Source organism: Mauremys reevesii, linkage group 16 (genome assembly GCF_016161935.1).
Source record: "Mauremys reevesii isolate NIE-2019 linkage group 16, ASM1616193v1, whole genome shotgun sequence".
In the NCBI taxonomy this organism is placed as follows: Eukaryota; Metazoa; Chordata; order Testudines; family Geoemydidae; genus Mauremys; species Mauremys reevesii.
In genome coordinates this window covers 5,658,824-5,676,035 of record NC_052638.1, presented here as the reverse complement: position 1 = coordinate 5,676,035, position 17,212 = coordinate 5,658,824, and the positions used below count along the sequence as shown (strand labels likewise).

Genomic DNA, 17,212 nt, shown 5'->3' with positions numbered 1-17,212 from the left:
GCAACACAGTTTGGCCTGAGTGGGGCATGGAACCCAGATCACGGAGGGAACTCATGGAGCCAAATCACCACTAGATTGAGGTGGTCAAACTGCTCATGGGGAAATTGTCTTAATGGTTTAAATTCACAGTTAAAACGGACTCCTTTCCCCAGTTAAGAGCCTGCTGCCACCATCCAGGATACTGCTGCACAAAGAAAGATTTTGGGACTAGCTGGTCCAGGGGAATGGTAATGGGACATCGAATATTTCACCTCCAGGACACTGCTTCAATGGAGATGGAACTTCTACCATCTGACAGCTGGTCGCTGGCCTATGTGAGATGAGTGGCTGGTTAGTCTATTTCTATCCATCTGCAGTGTTTATAAAGCGTACATTGCTGTGACCTCTGAGCACTGGACAAGTTTGATGTACACTAGGAGCTACCTGGAAGCAGTCAGTTCAGTCTTTGCCTGCCCTGCTATAAGTGTTATCCCAACCCTAGTTTCCAATGCAACTGGATTCACATCATTAAAAACATCGGCCCACTCCACCATGAGAGTGGTCCTTCTGGGGCAGAGTTGAGGCACTGCTGCTGCCTGGCTTGGGTCCATTCTGGAGATGGCTGGGTGGAAATTCTCTATCAGTGAGGCAGAACCAACAGATCATTAGACAGACAGACTCTCCGGTTCACAGTAAGTATAAGAGGTAGTTAACAAGAGCCCATTTATTATTTTGCCATTGAAGCCTGCCTCCACTGCTCATCCTATAACTATCCGATACAGCTAATCTACTGTGTAAAGCCACCTGTCTAGAATGACTGTTACTCCCAGCAGAACAGAATCCAAGATCTTACCCAATGTAACTTCATACTCATTCTTTATGGCAGACAGCAGGGGCTTGTAGGTTTTGAAGTCCTCTATGAAGAACTCAAAGATCTCTCTATAAGGCTAACGGAAGACAGAGAGAGAGAGAGGGAGCACTATCAAGGACTCTGTTCATTTTCCTTATCCAGAACTTTGGACTAGCTGTTGAGGCAATCACTGTTGCTGTCTTAATGACTGCATAGATAATGTAGTTGTCAACATCCTTTTAAAAATACTGTAAATTTTTAATAAAATAAACACTATTACATTATCTGCATATTGAGAATTGGATCCCAAAGTAAGTCACAAAAAATATACTTCCAGCTTTGCCATTGAAATGCAACAACCTCTGGGGTGGAGAATGACAGACAAGAATGGGAAATGTTGACAGTGGGGCAATGGGAAAGTTTGGCCAAGTATCCCAGGGCAAATCCCCAATCATATGAAAAATGCCAAGGGATCTTTAGTGTCTGAGCAGAGCTGACAGGACCTCAGGTTTTGGGGTAAGCAAGTTTTGTTCTGTGCGGTAGCTAAGTTATTTGCAGAATATGAGCCAGTTGTGTCTGATCAGGGTTTGCCCTTAGAGTTCAAGATAATTATAACATGATGTTTATTCCCAATATCTCCAATATCCCTTACATTTGATGCCAGTGCTTGATATTCATTGAAAGCCTGGAACAGGAGCGATCTAGTGACACCAAATTCCATGTAAAATTCCAAGCCACTATAGAGCTAGACCTGGACATGAAACTAAGTAATTTGGTCTTTTTTATAACTTTTCCCTTGTTTAGTACAGACATTTACTGCCAAGCAGAACAGCTACAGCAGTAACAGGTAGCTGTAAAGGGATTATATTCCTGTAGACATCTCTGTAATGAACTACTTCTATTTTCTTCTATTCATTTCGTTTTAACTAAGAAAGGCATTCCTGGCAGTGCCTCAGAGTTCCTCACATCCCCACTGCATGCTGAACTCTCTAATCACCATGGGGTGTGCCTCTGTACTAAAGATAAGCGAAAAGAGACACTGCTTTGCCCCTTTGTCAGTGTTGTCTATTTAGACACTAAGGGCGGCTGGGCAGGGATTGTGTCTCCCTACCTGTATGGTCAGCGCTCTGCACAAGAGGGTCAAACTCGTTTGAGAGGGAGTGGAAATTAGTCCCTTTCAGTCGGTGTCCCTGGGCTGGAGTACCATGCACCAGGAAGAGCTTCCCAGTCTCACTGACTGCAGACTGGACCCCTTTACTGAGGCAGTTGGGGGGTTCACTTAAAGAAATTTCTCATTTATGAAACCTCCTTCCCTCTGTCCAGTTACCTCTCTTTATTCCCCTCCAGCCAACCCTTTCCCCTCACCCCCACTGGGGTTCTTTCCCCTCTCTTGTGGCCCCTTTGGGGATTTGTCTCTGTCTCCACACCCCCAAACTGTGTGAGTGGGGAGAGTAGAGCAAGAGCTGCTTCCCTGAACCTGGGGTGATCTGATCTGCAGAAGGGGAGGCCGGGAGAAGCAGCCACTCTTCTGAGGCCAGGGCTCAGCAGGGGCAGGGAAGAGAGAAGGAAGAAGCCTCTCCACTGCGCACATTTGTCAGCAAGGCTCTACAAAGGGGCTCAGCCGGAGGAGGGGGACTCAGTGACCCATGCCCAATCTCGCATGAGGCTGGAGAAATGGGTCTTGGGGTCAGATCTGGCCCCTGATCTGTACGCTTGGAACCCTGGCCTGGGAGAATGGGGTCCCAGTCAAGTGTGGGACCTGTTTATTTGTATCATAGTAGTGCAAGGCCATAGTCTGGAACTTCAGCAACTGCATTTGGCCCACGAGTTGCATTCTGGGGCCCAGTCACATTTCCAAAACCAATGGAGGAATGAGGTAGTGGCTGCTCAAGAAAATCTGAAGTGTTCTAGGAGGTGCTCAGTGTTATCATCAGAGCACAGTTACACTGCTTTGTGCACATTGCTTTAAAGTGCCAAGCAAAGCCAGTTCTCATTCAGCACTGGCCAAAGGGTCTTCTCTTTCCATCTGCTTTTCTTTTAAGGAACCTATGAATGGCCAGTTAAAAAAAAAAATCCATCCCACTCTGCACTGATGTTTGAATTCACCAGTGTCTCCCTTCCATCAGACCTGGAGCTTAAGTTCCTGAGCGTTCTCTTTAGTCAGGTCCAGAGACTGCAGTTCTTTCCTTAGGTAGCATTCCAGCTCCTCCAGGTATCGTGGTTTTGCAATGGTAAGAGAAGCCTGTTTCTTGCTGCAGACAGACAGAAAATGACAGGCAAAATTCTACCACATCTATGGTTTACAATCAATGAGCCCTAGGGTTCTCTCCTCCCACCCCCCATAGCTTTAGAGTGGATCACTTTACTGTAGTGGTACATCTTTCCAATATGAGAGAGTGGCTGAAAGGAACAGCGGCAGATTCGTTTGTCACCCAGCCAGATTTGCCCACACAACTCAGGTTCAACAGGGCTGTGCCTCGTATATAGGTTGCACTACAAAGAGACTCACATTTTTCCCTGCTGAATATCTGTGAAAAGAAGTATTAGAGTCCATCTCTATTTGTGTCAGTCTGGAGTACAGTGTGTATTTGAGGCAGAGAGCAGGTCTTCCCCCCATTACATTTTCTGTCCTCCCATCTAGACTCAAAACTAGAGGAGATCTGGCAATCCAGCATTGGAGTTCTCATCAAGGTGTGTGTGTGAGAGAAAGCGTGTGTGCATGTGTGAGAGAGTTTGTCTGTCTGCTCCTCCATGTGTATGCGGCGCCTCGCCTTGCACCAACCCACTTCCCATTACTAACCTCGCAACCAGGGCTAGCCTCTAGTGTCCTGGCTGGCTGGCTGGCCGGCCAAGCTGCTGGCCTGCAGGGAGGTGACAACTCCCAGTCACCAGCAATACAGGGTTCAGATGCAGCCAAATTTACTTGAACGCTTATTTACATCAATCGAATTTGTTCTGGTTGGAGCCTGCCCTGTTGGCTGACAGGAGTTGTAGTCAACTCTGTCCTGGAAAGCACCTGACTGCCTAGGCGGGATACCCAGGGAAAGGCCTGAAAGGTCTGGAAATGGGGGGTGGGGTAAAGGCATTCCCCTTGGGGGTAGGGCTATTCCTGGCATGCTGACATTAGGATTCTTCAGCCACCTACAGTATGTCTCCCCCACTGGGACACCTTTTTGGTATAGAAAGCCAGGCTGGGGGTGCTGTATCAGGAGATAATAAATGCCAACTGATTAGTTTCAGATGACTCAGAGAAAATCTGAGTTCTTTGTGCAGGAAACAGAGAGCTCTCTAGGACAAGGGTGCCTTTTTCCTATCCCCTCTTCCATACTTGCTACATTGTGCTAATTAACAACAGTTACATTTAAAATCTCCCAGACCTCTTAATTATCATACCATCAAAGCTTCTTAGAGTCTGCAAAAACAACGAGGAGTCCTTGTGGCACCTTAGAGACTAACACATTTATTTGGGCATAAGGTTTCATGGGCTAAAACCCACTTCATCAGATGCATGGAATGAAAAATTCAGTAGGCAGGTATAAATATACAGCACATGAAAAGACAGGAGTTGCCTTACCAAGTGGGGGGTCAGTGCTAATGAGGCCAATTCAATTAGGATGAATGTGGCCCATTCCCAACAATTGACAAGAAGGGGTGGATATCAACAGAGGGAAAATTACTTTTTATAGTGCTAACGAGGCCAATTAAATTATAGTGGAGGTGGCCCATTCCCAATGGTTGACAAGAAAGTGTGAGTATCAACAGAAGGAAAATTATTTTTTGTAGAGACCCAGCAAGTCCCAGTCTTTATTCAGGCCTAATTTGATGGTGTCAAGTTTGCAAATTAATTCCAGTTCTGCAGTTTCTTGTTTAAGTCTGGTTTTGAAGGTTTTTTGTTGAAGAATGGCCACTTTTAAGTCTGTTATTGAGTATCCAGGGAGATTGACGTCCTCTCCTACACAAGATCCATTGTCTACAGCCAAGCCCTAGGATACAACTGCATTTGCTCCAATCCCTCAGACAGAGACAAACACCTACAGGATCTCTATCAAGTGTTCTTAAAACTACAATACCCACCTGGGGAAGTGAAGAAACAGATTGCCAGAGCCAGAAGGGTACCCAGAAGTCACTTACTACAGCACAGGCCCAACAAAGAAAGTAACAGAACGCCACTAGCCATCACCTACAGCCCCCAACTAAAACCTCTCCAGCGCATCATCAAGGATCTACAACCTATCCTAAAGGATGATCCCTCAGTCTCACAGACCTTGGGAGACAGGCCAGTCCTCGCTTACAGACAGACCCCCAACCTGACGCAAATACTCACCAGCAACTACACACCACACCACAGAAATACTAACTCAGGAACCAATCCCTGCAACAAATCCCGCTGCCAACTCTGTCTGCATATCTATTCAAGGGACACCATCACAGGACCTAACCACATCAACCACGCCATCAGGGGCTCGTTCACCTGCACATCTACCAATGTGATATGTGTCAGCAATGCCCCTCTGCCATGTACATTGGCCAAACTGAACAGCCTCTATGCAAAAGAATAAATGGACACAAATCAGACATCAAGAATTGTAACATTCAAAAACCAGTAGAAGAGTGCTTCAACCTTCCTGAACACTCAATAACAGACTTAAAAGTGGCCATTCTTCAACAAAAAAAGTCAAAAACAGACTTCAACGAGAAACTGCAGAACTAGAATTAATTTGCGAACTTGACACCATCAAATTAGGCCTGAATAAAGACTGGGAGTCGCTGGGTCACTATAAAAAATAATTTTCCTTCTGTTGATACTCACACCTTCTTGTCAACTGTTGGGAATGGGCCACATCCACCCTAATTGAATTGGCCTCGTTAGCACTAACCTCCCACTTGGTAAGGCAACTCCCATCTTTTCACATGCTGCATATTTATACCTGCCTACTGTATTTTTCACTTCATGCATCTGATGAAGTGGGTTTTAGCCCACGAAAGCTTATGCCCAAATAAATTTGTTAGTCTCTAAGGGCATGGCTACACTTGCGAGTTACAGCGCATTAAAGCAGCCCTGTGCGCTCTAACTCACGACGCGTCCACACTGGCAAGGCACGTAGAGCGCCCGGACTCCGCGGCTAGAGCGCTCCTGGTACTCCACCTCGGCGAGTGGAATAACGTTTGATGCGCCCCCGCTGGAGTGCTGCAGTGCCCATGTGGATGCCCTGGTCTGTTAATGTGCTCTGATTGGCCTCCGGAAGTGTCCCACTATGCCTGTTCTAGCCACTCTGGTCATCACTTTGAACTCTACTGCCCTGCCCTCAGGTGACCAACTGTCAGACCCACCCTTTAAATTCTCTGGGAATTTTGAAAATCCCCTTCCTGTTTGCTCAGCCAGGCATGGAGTGCGCTCAGCGAATCTTTCCAGGTGACCATGCCGCCACCTGCTAGGCGATCCCCAGTATGGAGCAATGGCAAGGTGCTGGACCTCATCAGTGTTTGGGGGGAGGAAGCTGTCCAGGCCCAGCTGCGCTCCAGCCGTAGGAATTGCGATACCTTCAGGTAGTTATCAAGGGACATGATGGAAAGGGGCCATGACCGGGACGCACTGCAGTGCAAGGTTAAAGTGAAGGAGCTGCGGAATGCCTATCGCAAACTCCCGCGAGGGAAACCGCCGCTCCAGTGGTGCCCCCGCAACCTGCCGTTTCTACAAAGAGCTGGACGCGATACTTGAGGGTGACCCCACCTCCACTCCAAGGACCACCATGGATACTTCAGAGCCCAGTTCAACAAGGGAGGAGGAGGAAAGTGGGAGTGAGGGTGCTGAGGAGGAAGACACCCTGGCATCCCTAGATGCATGCAGCCAGGAGCCGTTCTCAAGGCAGGAGGAAGGTAGCCGGTCATGGCAGCTGGTGCTTGGGGAAGGACAAACACCAGAGGAGGTTCCTGGTAAGCGGCTTTTATTTTGGGAAGGAAGTTATTCAGTGTGGGCTCCTGGGGCGAGGAGGGTTGAAGGGTTAGGGCTGCATGCATGCCTAGGTGAGGAATAGGGTGTTGATGTCCTCTCTCACATCACGGTAATCGGCCTCAGTGATCTCTTCAGAGGTCTCATGCAGAAGCTGGGCAATCCGCTTGTGCAGGTTCCTTGGCAGAGCTACTGTGCTCCTTGTCCCAGTCAGGCTAACATGTCCGCGCCCCTGTGCCGTGAGGGGCGGGGGGGACCATTGTTGCACACAGGCAAGCTGTATATTGGCCAGGGCAGAAGGGGTATTTCTCTACTGTTCTCCAGGAGCTTGTGGATCATTGTGGGCATTTCATTGACATTAACGCAGGCTGGCCCGGAAAGGTGCATGATGCACGCATATTTCAGAACACCAGCCTGTTCAGGAAGCTGCAAGCCAGGACTTTTTTCCCAGATGAGAAGATCACCATAGGGGAAGTCGAAATGCCCATTGTGATCCTTGGAGACCCCGCTTACCCTTTAATGCCGTGGCTCATAAAACCCACCACACACTAGAGTTCCCACTGATGCAGCTAAGTAGCAACGGTGGTGATTTTGTTCTATAATTCCTGGGTGTAGGCAAGCCCACTTTCTGCTACCCTGGAACATCCTGGGCCTATTTCCCAGACTCAGTGCTGTATGCTGCAGTTTTTCCTAGCACTTTTAATAATAAAATGCTAGTCTTACCTTCTCCCCTCTGGAAGACAACAGGGTTTCCGACACTGTAGGATAGCCTGCCCAGATGCATATGCAGGCCATGTGGACAAACGACCTCCAACAGAAAACTGATAGGCCTGAAAGAAAAGCAGAAATCACACCTGTGAATCCATCTGTGCCCAGTGTTTCTAAATGGGATAAGAATAATCAGGTGCCTTTCTAGAACAAGCACAGATGGCCCAGTGAAGGATCTTAAGGGACAGTTAAACTCAGGAAAGAAAAGGTGCCAGAAAACCCCTTTCTCTCAGCTGGGGTTAGCCACATCTGAAGACTAGTTGAACTATTCTCTCTCTCTCTCTTTTTTTTTTTTTTAAGAAAATGACTGTACTGAGTGGTTTAGTTAATTAAACTAGTGCAGGGGTAGGCAACCTGCGGCACGCGAGATGATTTTTAGTGGCACTCACAGTGCCCGGGTCCTGGCCACCAGTCCAGGGGGCTCTGCATTTTAATTTAATTTTAAATGAAGCTTCTTAAACATTTTAAAACCTTTTTTACTTTACATACAACAATAGTTTAGTTATATATTATAGACTTATAGAAAGAGACCTTCTAAAAAGGTTAAAATGTATTACTGGCACGCAAAACCTTAAATTAGAGTGACTAAATGGGGGGGGGGGGAAATAAGCATGGGGAAATAGTTTTACACAAAGTAAACACCCCATCCCCCCAGTTCCTCACATCTCCTTGTCAATTGCTGGAAATGGGCCATTTTCATTACCACTACAAACAGTTCTTTTTCTCTTCTGCTGATAATAGCTCACCTTAACTGATCACTCTCCTTATAGTGTGTATGGTAACACCCATTGTTTCATGTTCTCTGTGTATATATATATATCTTCCTATTGTATTTTCCACTCCATGCATCCGATGAAGTGGGCTGTAGCCCACAAAAGCTTATGCTCAAATAAATTTGTTAGTCTCTAAGGCCTTGGCTACACTAGCGCTTTACAGCGCTGCAAGTTTCTCGCTCAGGGGTGTGAAAAAACACCCACCTGAGCACAGCAAGTTATAGTGCTGTAAAGTGCCAGTGTAAACAGTGCCCCAGCGCGCTGGGAGCTAATTCCCAGGAGGTGCAGTTCCTGCAGCGCTGGGAAAGCTCTCTCCCAGCGCTGGCGCCGCGACCACACTCGCACTTCAAAGCGCTGCCGTTGCAAGTGTAGCCATACCCTAAGGTGCCACAAGTACTCCTGTTCTTTTTGCGGACACAGACTAACACGGCTGCTACTCTGAAACCTGCCTAATGAAGGCGGGCCCTAAAGAAAAGGATCAATTGCCAATAAAATTGAATTTCCTTTAAAAAAAAACTGAATTGCCTCTGAAAAAAGAAGCAGACCCCTGTGGTGAATTCTGAAAGCCTCCCAGCCATTTCAGAACTTTACCACTGCTGCATCTTGCAGGGTTTCTCAGCGACACACTGAGGGTATGGCTACACTTACAAGTTGCAGCGCTGGGAGTTACAGCGCTGGTCATGGGCTGTGTGTGGGGGCCAGCGGGAGTGTGGGGCACACTGACAGCTACCAGCGCTGCAGTGGGGCCACACTTGCAGCACTTTCCAGCTGTATTTGAGAGAGTGTGGGCAGGGCAGCCATCCCACACCTCGTCCCGTTTTGGCGCCGCTTTGCCGCTGAGGGATTGAAGGAAGGGAAGGAAGAAGTGTCCGTGTCCCCATCCAACTTCCACGCCCCCGTGGTGCCCCGCATCACATCATTCATTCTGTCTTTCCACCTTGGTTTTGTTCTTCGTGTTGTCTTTCTGTTTTATGGAGCCCGAAGCTGAGGACTGTGAGCTGGAGTGTGTGCAGTGCCAACACCGCCAGCACAGCACCAATGTTCCAGCAGCTCCAAAGTCAAAGTGACAGTCTGATCGATGATATGATGATATCGATTCTCCTGCCACGCAGTGACACCGCTTGTGCACGTGACAGCTTGTGGCTTGACTCAGCAACGCCGAACGCCGCTTTTGGGCCCGCTGGAGGGGGGAAAGTGGTGGGACTGTGGGATGGGAAGTCTGGGATGAGTCTGGGTGCAGAGGAGACTGGCAGAAAAGAAAAACTTTCTCATGGCTGTGTGAGCTCTGCGTGGCCGACTCGCCTGCGCTCGAGCCGCAAGGACGCGGAATTGAGTGAAGTGGAAAAGCCGGGTTGACGGTGCAAATGGGAAGCTGGCAAATCAGACAGCTAGCTTTCGGTCGGGGAACCAGTTTGGAGGAGGAAAGTCGTCGGTTGGAATTGTTTTTTTTAATTGCATGTTTTGAAGCAAGGCAAAGAGGCTACGAAAGACACTCTGGGGGGGGTGGGAGAGGGTGGATGGCTTTGCACAAATGGTGGGTCCCTTTTCTAACTGGGGGCAATAGATGGGACGATTATTCCATTTCTCCCCCCCCACCTGGCAGAGTGGTGCTCTCTAAGCTTATTATTTCTCTATGGTATTTCTCGCTGGATCATCTGCGCTTGTCATTTGCTGGCGCTGGCATGCACATTTTGGAAGATTGGGCACAAGGAACAGATGCAAGGAGAAGTGCAGCAGGAAGGGAAAGAGACAGGCAGACTTTTTCCCAGACAGGAAGATCGGAGGGACGAAGAGACTACTTTCATTGTGATCCCTTGGCTACTCCCCCAACACCTGCTTGGCACATGAACCCTAGGCAGGAAGCACAGGGAAGGAGCAGGGAGCTGGTGGACTGCCGGCTGAGCGGCAAAGGCTGCTGTGGGCGGTGCTGGCCGTTTAAGCTGGCTGCTTGTGCTTTAGCTGGGAAGGGGAAGCTGCTAAGCAGCATCCGACTTTATATATCATTGAAGGCATCCCATAATATTTGTGAAGGAAGGAGTGGAAACATTCAGTGGGCAGGGGAAAGGAGGTCAGGGAGGAGGAGGCTGAATATGCTAGGCCAGAGGAGAGGAGGCAGAGAGCAGCCCAGCAGGAGGCAGGGGAGGGAGAGAGGGCAGGGAAGATGAGAATTTGAGGAAGAAAGCCATAATGGTTTGCCATTGCTATTGTTTGCTGACTTATGTGTTTCTGTTATTTTATTATCTATTACTTGTTGCTTTGATATCTTAAATTCTTTACTAAGAATTCTTTCTTTTTAATCTCTATATAAAAACTACTATCTGCTAAAAAATTGTTTTATTTTTAAGAAAAAGAAAAAAATGACAGACAGACAGACATGACACACAGACAGACACACAACACAACAGGGGTGCAACACAAGAGGTTGGTGGTGTGTGAAGTTGTCAGTCACAAGTTGGTATTTGTGTACTGTGCTTTGTGTTGTTTAACGATTCCTGGTGCAGGTGCATGGTGGACTGGTTGGTGTGTGGTAGGTATGGTGGTGTGGTAAGGTGTGGGTGAAGGGGGTGGTGGTGGGGGTGTAGGAGGTGTGGTTGGTGAAAGTGGGTGGTGGGGAAAGCTTGACGCTTTGGAGAGGGAGGCTGCTGGGGGGGCAGGACTGTGGCTTTGGGACGGGGCAGGGTGCTGCTCTGAGACTGCTGCTGCTCAGACAGCTAAGAGCTCCTTGCTTTGCTTCTCTCTTGCAGCAGCTTCTTTCTTTCTTCTTGCTTGCCACTTTCTTCTTCTCTTCTCTCTCGGATCATGCTCTCCTCTCTTCAGCTTTGCCTTTCTCTCTCTTTCCTTCAGATCAGAGTGCCTCTGCAGAGTGCTCTTCTCAAACTCTCTTTTTCTTCTTCTCTTTGCTTCTCTTTTCTCTTCACTCTCTCCTCTCAAGGTGCTCTGCTGGAGCCAATCCAGGTCACTGTACATTAACAACATTTAACATGGGCATTGAAGGAACAGACATGGATTCACACATACTTTACACTGAGGAGTTTGCCTGATTCTTTTTCACTTTAACATTCTTTTTCCACAGACGAAGGTGCAGAAGCCAAGTGAGGGGTGGGGAGGAAGAGGAGAGGGGGGGCTGGGGGGTGGGGCTTGGAGGGCTTGGGGTGGGGGAGGTGGGGGGGGATAGGAGTGCAGGAGGTTGCAGGATGATCTACACTCTCTTCACTTCACTATCTACCAATCTCTTCACTAAAGAGTCTCCCAACATTTCACAGAGTCGAATCACCTGCTCTCAGGTGTTTCTGCTGAGTCACGGGGGGATGGGGCAGCGGCTCGATTCAGCAAGTGGATTCCGCCCCCGGCCTCTCTGGCTTTCCTGTGTTGGAGGAAGCGTGCCTGACTGGGACAAGAAACTGGCTCTCGAAATAAACACAGTACAGGCATAGTGCGCCTGCTGACTGCCCACAACCAGCTGCTGCCCACTGCTGAGATCTGGCTGCTGATTTGCCACATCCTGGAAACGAAGCATTTCCACAGATAGACACATGCATGCAAAATCTCCACATCTAGACATGTCATGCACCATTTCCACACCCCCCCCAAAAAGATCCTAATGCCACCCAGAAAATAAAAGCCTGCTTCTGCTGGCTGCTGCTTGCTGCTGGCTGCTGCGTGCCTCCCGACTTGCCCTGCTGCAACTCCCTCCTGGCCATCCCTGCCCCCATCCTGTCTGCCCCCCGCCCCCCGCCTTCTCCTCTCCCCCCCTCCTCCCCCCTCCTCTCCTCCGCCGCCGCTCCCCCTCTCCTCCTCCCCCCCCCCTGCTCCCAAGGTCCCACTCCGCGTGGCTCTGGGGTCCCATCTCCATGGCACCCCAATCTCGTCGTCCTCCTCCTGTCAAATCCTGGGTCGTCTGGCAGGCAGATCTCCATCTCCGCAGCCTCGGATGGCTTTGTAATAGGCGCTCCGCAGCTCCTACCTTTCACCCCTTGCACTGCATGTCCCGATCATGGCCCCCCCAATCATGCCTAGACCTTCCTGTGAGCTCGCAAATGATGCTCCTCCTCTGATTCGATGCTCCAGCTGCAGCTGCTGCTCCCCTCCCCCAAGCACTCCTGAGCCACACTGCAGCATGGTGCTCTGGCCTTTCACCTGAGGCACAGCATGGCATGGCTGGAGACCCATGCAATTTTGGTGGAACTGCTGCTGCAAGCAGGAAGGAGGAGATAAGGAAAGGCATTTAATTTGCAAGGCACCAGAGGCAGGAGCAAAGCAGCAGGAGTGTGAACTGGAGCAGCTGTTGAGGAGGGAGGAGGAGAGGAGGGCAGGATAAGGACAGGTGAGAGAGCAGGTCCCTGGCTGGCGCTCTGCGCACCCTCTGGGCTGCAGCGCTGGATCCTGCAGCTGCCCACCCCTACCCCTGCGCCAGCGCTGCAGCGCAGCGCTGCAACCAGGGCCAGCGCTGGTTGTGCCTGCACTGCAGCCAGAGCTGTAAGTGCAGGCAAGCCCCTGCAACTTGTCCTGACTTCCATAAATCATGATTTCCTTGGAGAAAAGTGTTGAAGGAGTTGACTTGCCACTCTTTATGTTCACTATTATCACAGGATAGTTGGAGTTCTGATTGTCTAATACAAATTCCTTATGTCTGTAAGCTTTATAAAGAGTTAACCCTGGGGGAAGTTTTAATTTCAGGATGCCAAACATGATCCTGTGATGGTTTAAATGTCCCTCTGACCTCAGTAAAAGTGAGGAAAATGTACTGGTGGAGCATTGTGACTCCAATTTACTGAGACTTAAAAATATATTGTGTTGTGAGAAAAGTGCTAAAATGACTTCCCAATTGTAGGAACAAAGCAGTACAGTTTGCCCTGAGAGTTACTGTGCTATGATTAGGATATACAGCTCATTCCAGGAGCTGACGCATTCACAGAGTGCCACTAAACTGTCACAATGGTGTTTGTTTTTTTAAGAAACAATGTGTGACTTGTCCATTTCCTCCTGCCCTCCCAAGTTATCTACAATAATATGTTGTTTCTGGAGTTTGCTCTCTGTTAATGGGACACACTTCTACAAGCAGGTTAAGGTTTTATTTTACTCAGTATCACTGCCACATTTGAAGGAACTGATGTTCTTTTAAGTAGCTTTTAGCTCATGATCACATAGCATGTGATGTCAGGTCTAATTTTGTTTACTGCATCGGACAAATTCTGGCTTTGGTTGTCTGTCATATTGTGGTTATACTCAACAAAACTGCAGCCAAGAGGAGAAGAGAATTGAAGCACAAAAATCTGCCAATGGTTATTCAAAGACTCCAGCCTGCAATACGGTTTCTTGATCTGAAAAGCCAGGGATTGCAGCATTGTACGCTGAGACTTGTAGTCTCTATGGCTTGCACAGAGATGAACGCAGCTGCAATTTGTTTCATTTTATAAGTGTCTGGCATGGCCCTTGGGCTTCTGGCAAGTTGCCAAAGCATCCCCAGGTCAACAAAGATTAGGTGCTCCATGGGTATATTTCCACTCACCAGAGTCTTTCGTTTCTTCGGAAGGATGTGTTTCAGACTACCAATCCGTATTTGGTAATTTGAAGTCTCAGGTGAAGGTAGACTAGGTGCCCTGTGTAATGGCAGGAAAAGAAACATACATTTCAAAAAATGTGCAACAACATCCAAAATACTATTCTGAATGTCACTGGGCAACAAAAGATACGTAATTCCATCACCACCAGCTGGAACCCAATATGCTACAGAAACCAGTGGTTTAGTGAGCTCTCCTAATAGGATGGGGGTGATAATAATGGAAGAGGGCAGAATCCAGGGGCAAGGTTACTTACTCATTATGCCTTTTTCACATCACATCTCCCCATTTGTTGCTACCAATGATACTCAGCACTTATAATTTCAGAGCTCCATGTGGCTGGAGTAGGTTAGTATTATTGTCCCCATCTTCTAGACACAGTAAATTAGAAATACAATCCTGTTGACCATCTCTGCTTCACTTGACAGGAAGTTTTTGGAAAGTGTAGGGGATACTTTTCTGGTTCAAGTGCTGGAGAAACCAACTAGGGGCAGAGCTCTTCTCAACCTGCTGCTCACAAACAGGGAAGAATTAGAAGGGGAAGCAAAAGTGGATGGGAACCTGGGAGGCAGTGACCATGAGATGGTCGAGTTCAGGATCCTGACACAAGGAGGAAAGAAAAGTAGCAGAATATGGACCCTGGACTTCAGAAAAGCAGACTATGACTCCCTCAGGGAACTGATGGGCAGGATCCACTAGGAGAATAACATGAGGGGGAAAGGAGTCCAGGAGAACTGGCTGAATTTTAAAGAATCCTTATTAAGGTTGCAGGAACAAACCATCCCAATGTGTAGAAAGAATAGTAAATATGGCAGGCGACCAGCTTGGCTTAACAGTGAAATCCTTGCTGATCTTAAACACAAAAAAGAAGCTTACAAGAAGTGGGAGATTGGACAAATGACCAGGGAGGAGTATAAAAATATTGCTCAGGCATGCAGGAGTGAAATCAGGACAGCCAAATCACACTTGGAGTTGCAGCTAGCAAGAGATGTTAAGAGTAACAAGAAGGGTTTCTTCAGGTATGTTAGCAACTAGAAGAAGGTCAAGGAAAGTGTGGGCCCCTTACTGAATGGGGGAGGCAACCTAGTGACAGAGGTGGAAAAAGCTAATGTATTCAGTGCTTTTTTTGCCTCTGTCTTCACAGACAAGGTCAGCTCCCAGACTACTGCACTGGGCAGCACACCATGGGGATGAGGTGACCAGCCCTCTGTGGAAAAAGAAGTGGTTCAGGACTATTTAGAAAAGCTGGACAAGCACAAGTCCATGGAGCTCTGTGCACTGCATCCAAGGGTGCTAAAGGAGTTGGCGGACGTGATTGCAGAGCCATTGGCCATTATCTTTGAAAACTCATGGCGATCAGGGGAGGTCCTGGATGACTGGAAAAAGGCTACTGTAGCGCCCATCTTTAAAAAAGGGAAGAAGGAGGATCCGGGAAACTACAGGCCAGTCAGCCTCACCTCAGTCCCTGGAAAAATCATGGAGCAGGTCCTCAAGGAATCAATTCTGAAGTACTTAGAGGAGAGGAAAGTGACCAGGAACAGTCAGCATGGATTCACCAAGGGCAAGTCATGCCTGACTAACCTAATTGCCTTCTATGACGAGATAACTGGCTCTGTGGATGAGGGCAAAGTAGTGGGAAGGTTATTCCTTGACTTTAGCAAAGCTTTTGATACGGTCTCCCACAGTATTCTTGCTGGCAAGGTGAAGTATGGGCTGGATGAATGGACTACAAGGTGGATAGAAAGCTGGCTAGATCATCGGGCTCAATGGATAGTGATCAATGGCTCCATGTCTAGTTGGCAGACGGTTTCAAGTGGAGTGCTCCAAGGGTCAGTCCTGGGGCCGTTTTTGTTCAATATCTTCATTAATGATCTGGAGGATGGCATGGATTGCACCCTCAGCAAGTTTGCAGATGACACTAAACTGGGAGGAGTGGTAGATACGCTGGAGGGTAGGGATCGGATACAGAGGGACCTAGACAAATTAGAGGATTGGGCCAAAAGAAATCTGATGAGGTTCAACAAGGACACTGTTACAGACTAGGGACTGAGAGGCTAGGCAGCAGTTCTGCAGAAAAGGAACCTGGGGGTTACAGTGGTCGAGAAGCTGGATATGAGTCAACAGTGTGCCCTTGTTGCCAAGAAGGCTAACGGCATTTTGGGCTTTATTTGTAGGAGCATTGCCAGCAGATCGAGGGATGTGATCATTCCCCTCTATTCGACATTGGTGAGGCCTCATCTGGAGTGCTGTGTCCAGTTTTGGGCCCCACACTACAAGAAGGATGTGGAAAAATTGGAAAGAGTCCAGTGGAGGGCAACAAAAATGATTAGGAGGCTGAAGCACATGATTGCTTGGGAGAGGCTGAGGGGACTGGGATTATTTAGTCTGCAGAAGAGAAAAATGAGGGGTAGCAGCGGTGGCAGGGCTCTGGCGGCATTTTAAAGGGCCCGGAGCTCCGCTGCAGTGGTTGCAGCCGGAGCCCCGGTCCCTTTAAATCGCCCCGGGACTCCCAGCCGCCTCTGCAGCTGGTAGCTCCGGGAGTGATTTAAAGGGCCCAGGGCTCCCGGACGCAGCTGGAGCCCCAGGGCCTTTAAATTTTGATTTTAAGGTCAGGCTTGACAAAGCCCTGTCTGGGATGATTTAGTTGGGGTTGGTCCTGCTTTGAGCAGGGGGTTGGACTAGATACCTCCTGAGGTCCCTTCCAACCCTGATATTCTCTGATTCTATGACAGAGAAGATTCAATGAATTCAAGCCCACTGCTGACCAAACACTCACTCATCTCTCAGAGTTGGCGACCTGCTGCCTTTGGTTGTAATGTGTAATTTTCTTTGGATGCTTTCATTTTGTGCCCCCTTAATCACTTTTTGGATTCACTAGCACAGATTTCTGGGTTGGAGATGCAGAGGGTGTAACCAGGAGCACTCCTTCCAAGACCAGCTGCTTACAAATGCAGACGACTAGAATTTATAAGGGGTAAAAATATGGCTGCACTCACATCTTTTGGGGAAATAGGGTTGCCACCTATTTGACTCCATGATACAGCAGAACTATGGTTATTTCTGGATGTTTCAATGAAGCTGCATTGTCACTTTGTCACACACTGCCACAGCACTGATCTGTCACTCAGGCCCGCAACCTGGGAGTCATCTTGAACTCATCTCTCTCTCTAGGTCCTTACATCCAGATGATGTCGAAATCATACAGATTCTTTCTGCTTAACATCTCTAAGATATGGTCTTTCCTATCTATCCATACAGCTAAAACTTTCATCATTACTGCAGCCGCCTTTTCTCTGGCGTTGACAAATGCAACTATGCAATCCTTCAGAAT

General features: G+C 48.3%; 1 protein-coding gene across 4 annotated transcripts in view; it reads right to left on the bottom strand.

The window, feature by feature from the left end:
- TSNAXIP1 (translin associated factor X interacting protein 1) overlaps positions 1-17,212 on the bottom strand; it is a 60,641-nt gene that overhangs the window by 35,117 nt on the left and 8,312 nt on the right. For all 4 annotated transcript variants that reach the window (XM_039503427.1, XM_039503428.1, XM_039503430.1 and 1 more), the window contains 4 exons: positions 13,830-13,920; positions 7,503-7,609; positions 2,958-3,081; positions 833-926 (listed from right to left, as the gene is read on the bottom strand). In XM_039503427.1, the coding sequence (XP_039359361.1) occupies positions 833-926; positions 2,958-3,081; positions 7,503-7,609; positions 13,830-13,920 (416 nt within the window). The remainder of the gene's footprint in view (positions 1-832; positions 927-2,957; positions 3,082-7,502; positions 7,610-13,829; positions 13,921-17,212) is intronic.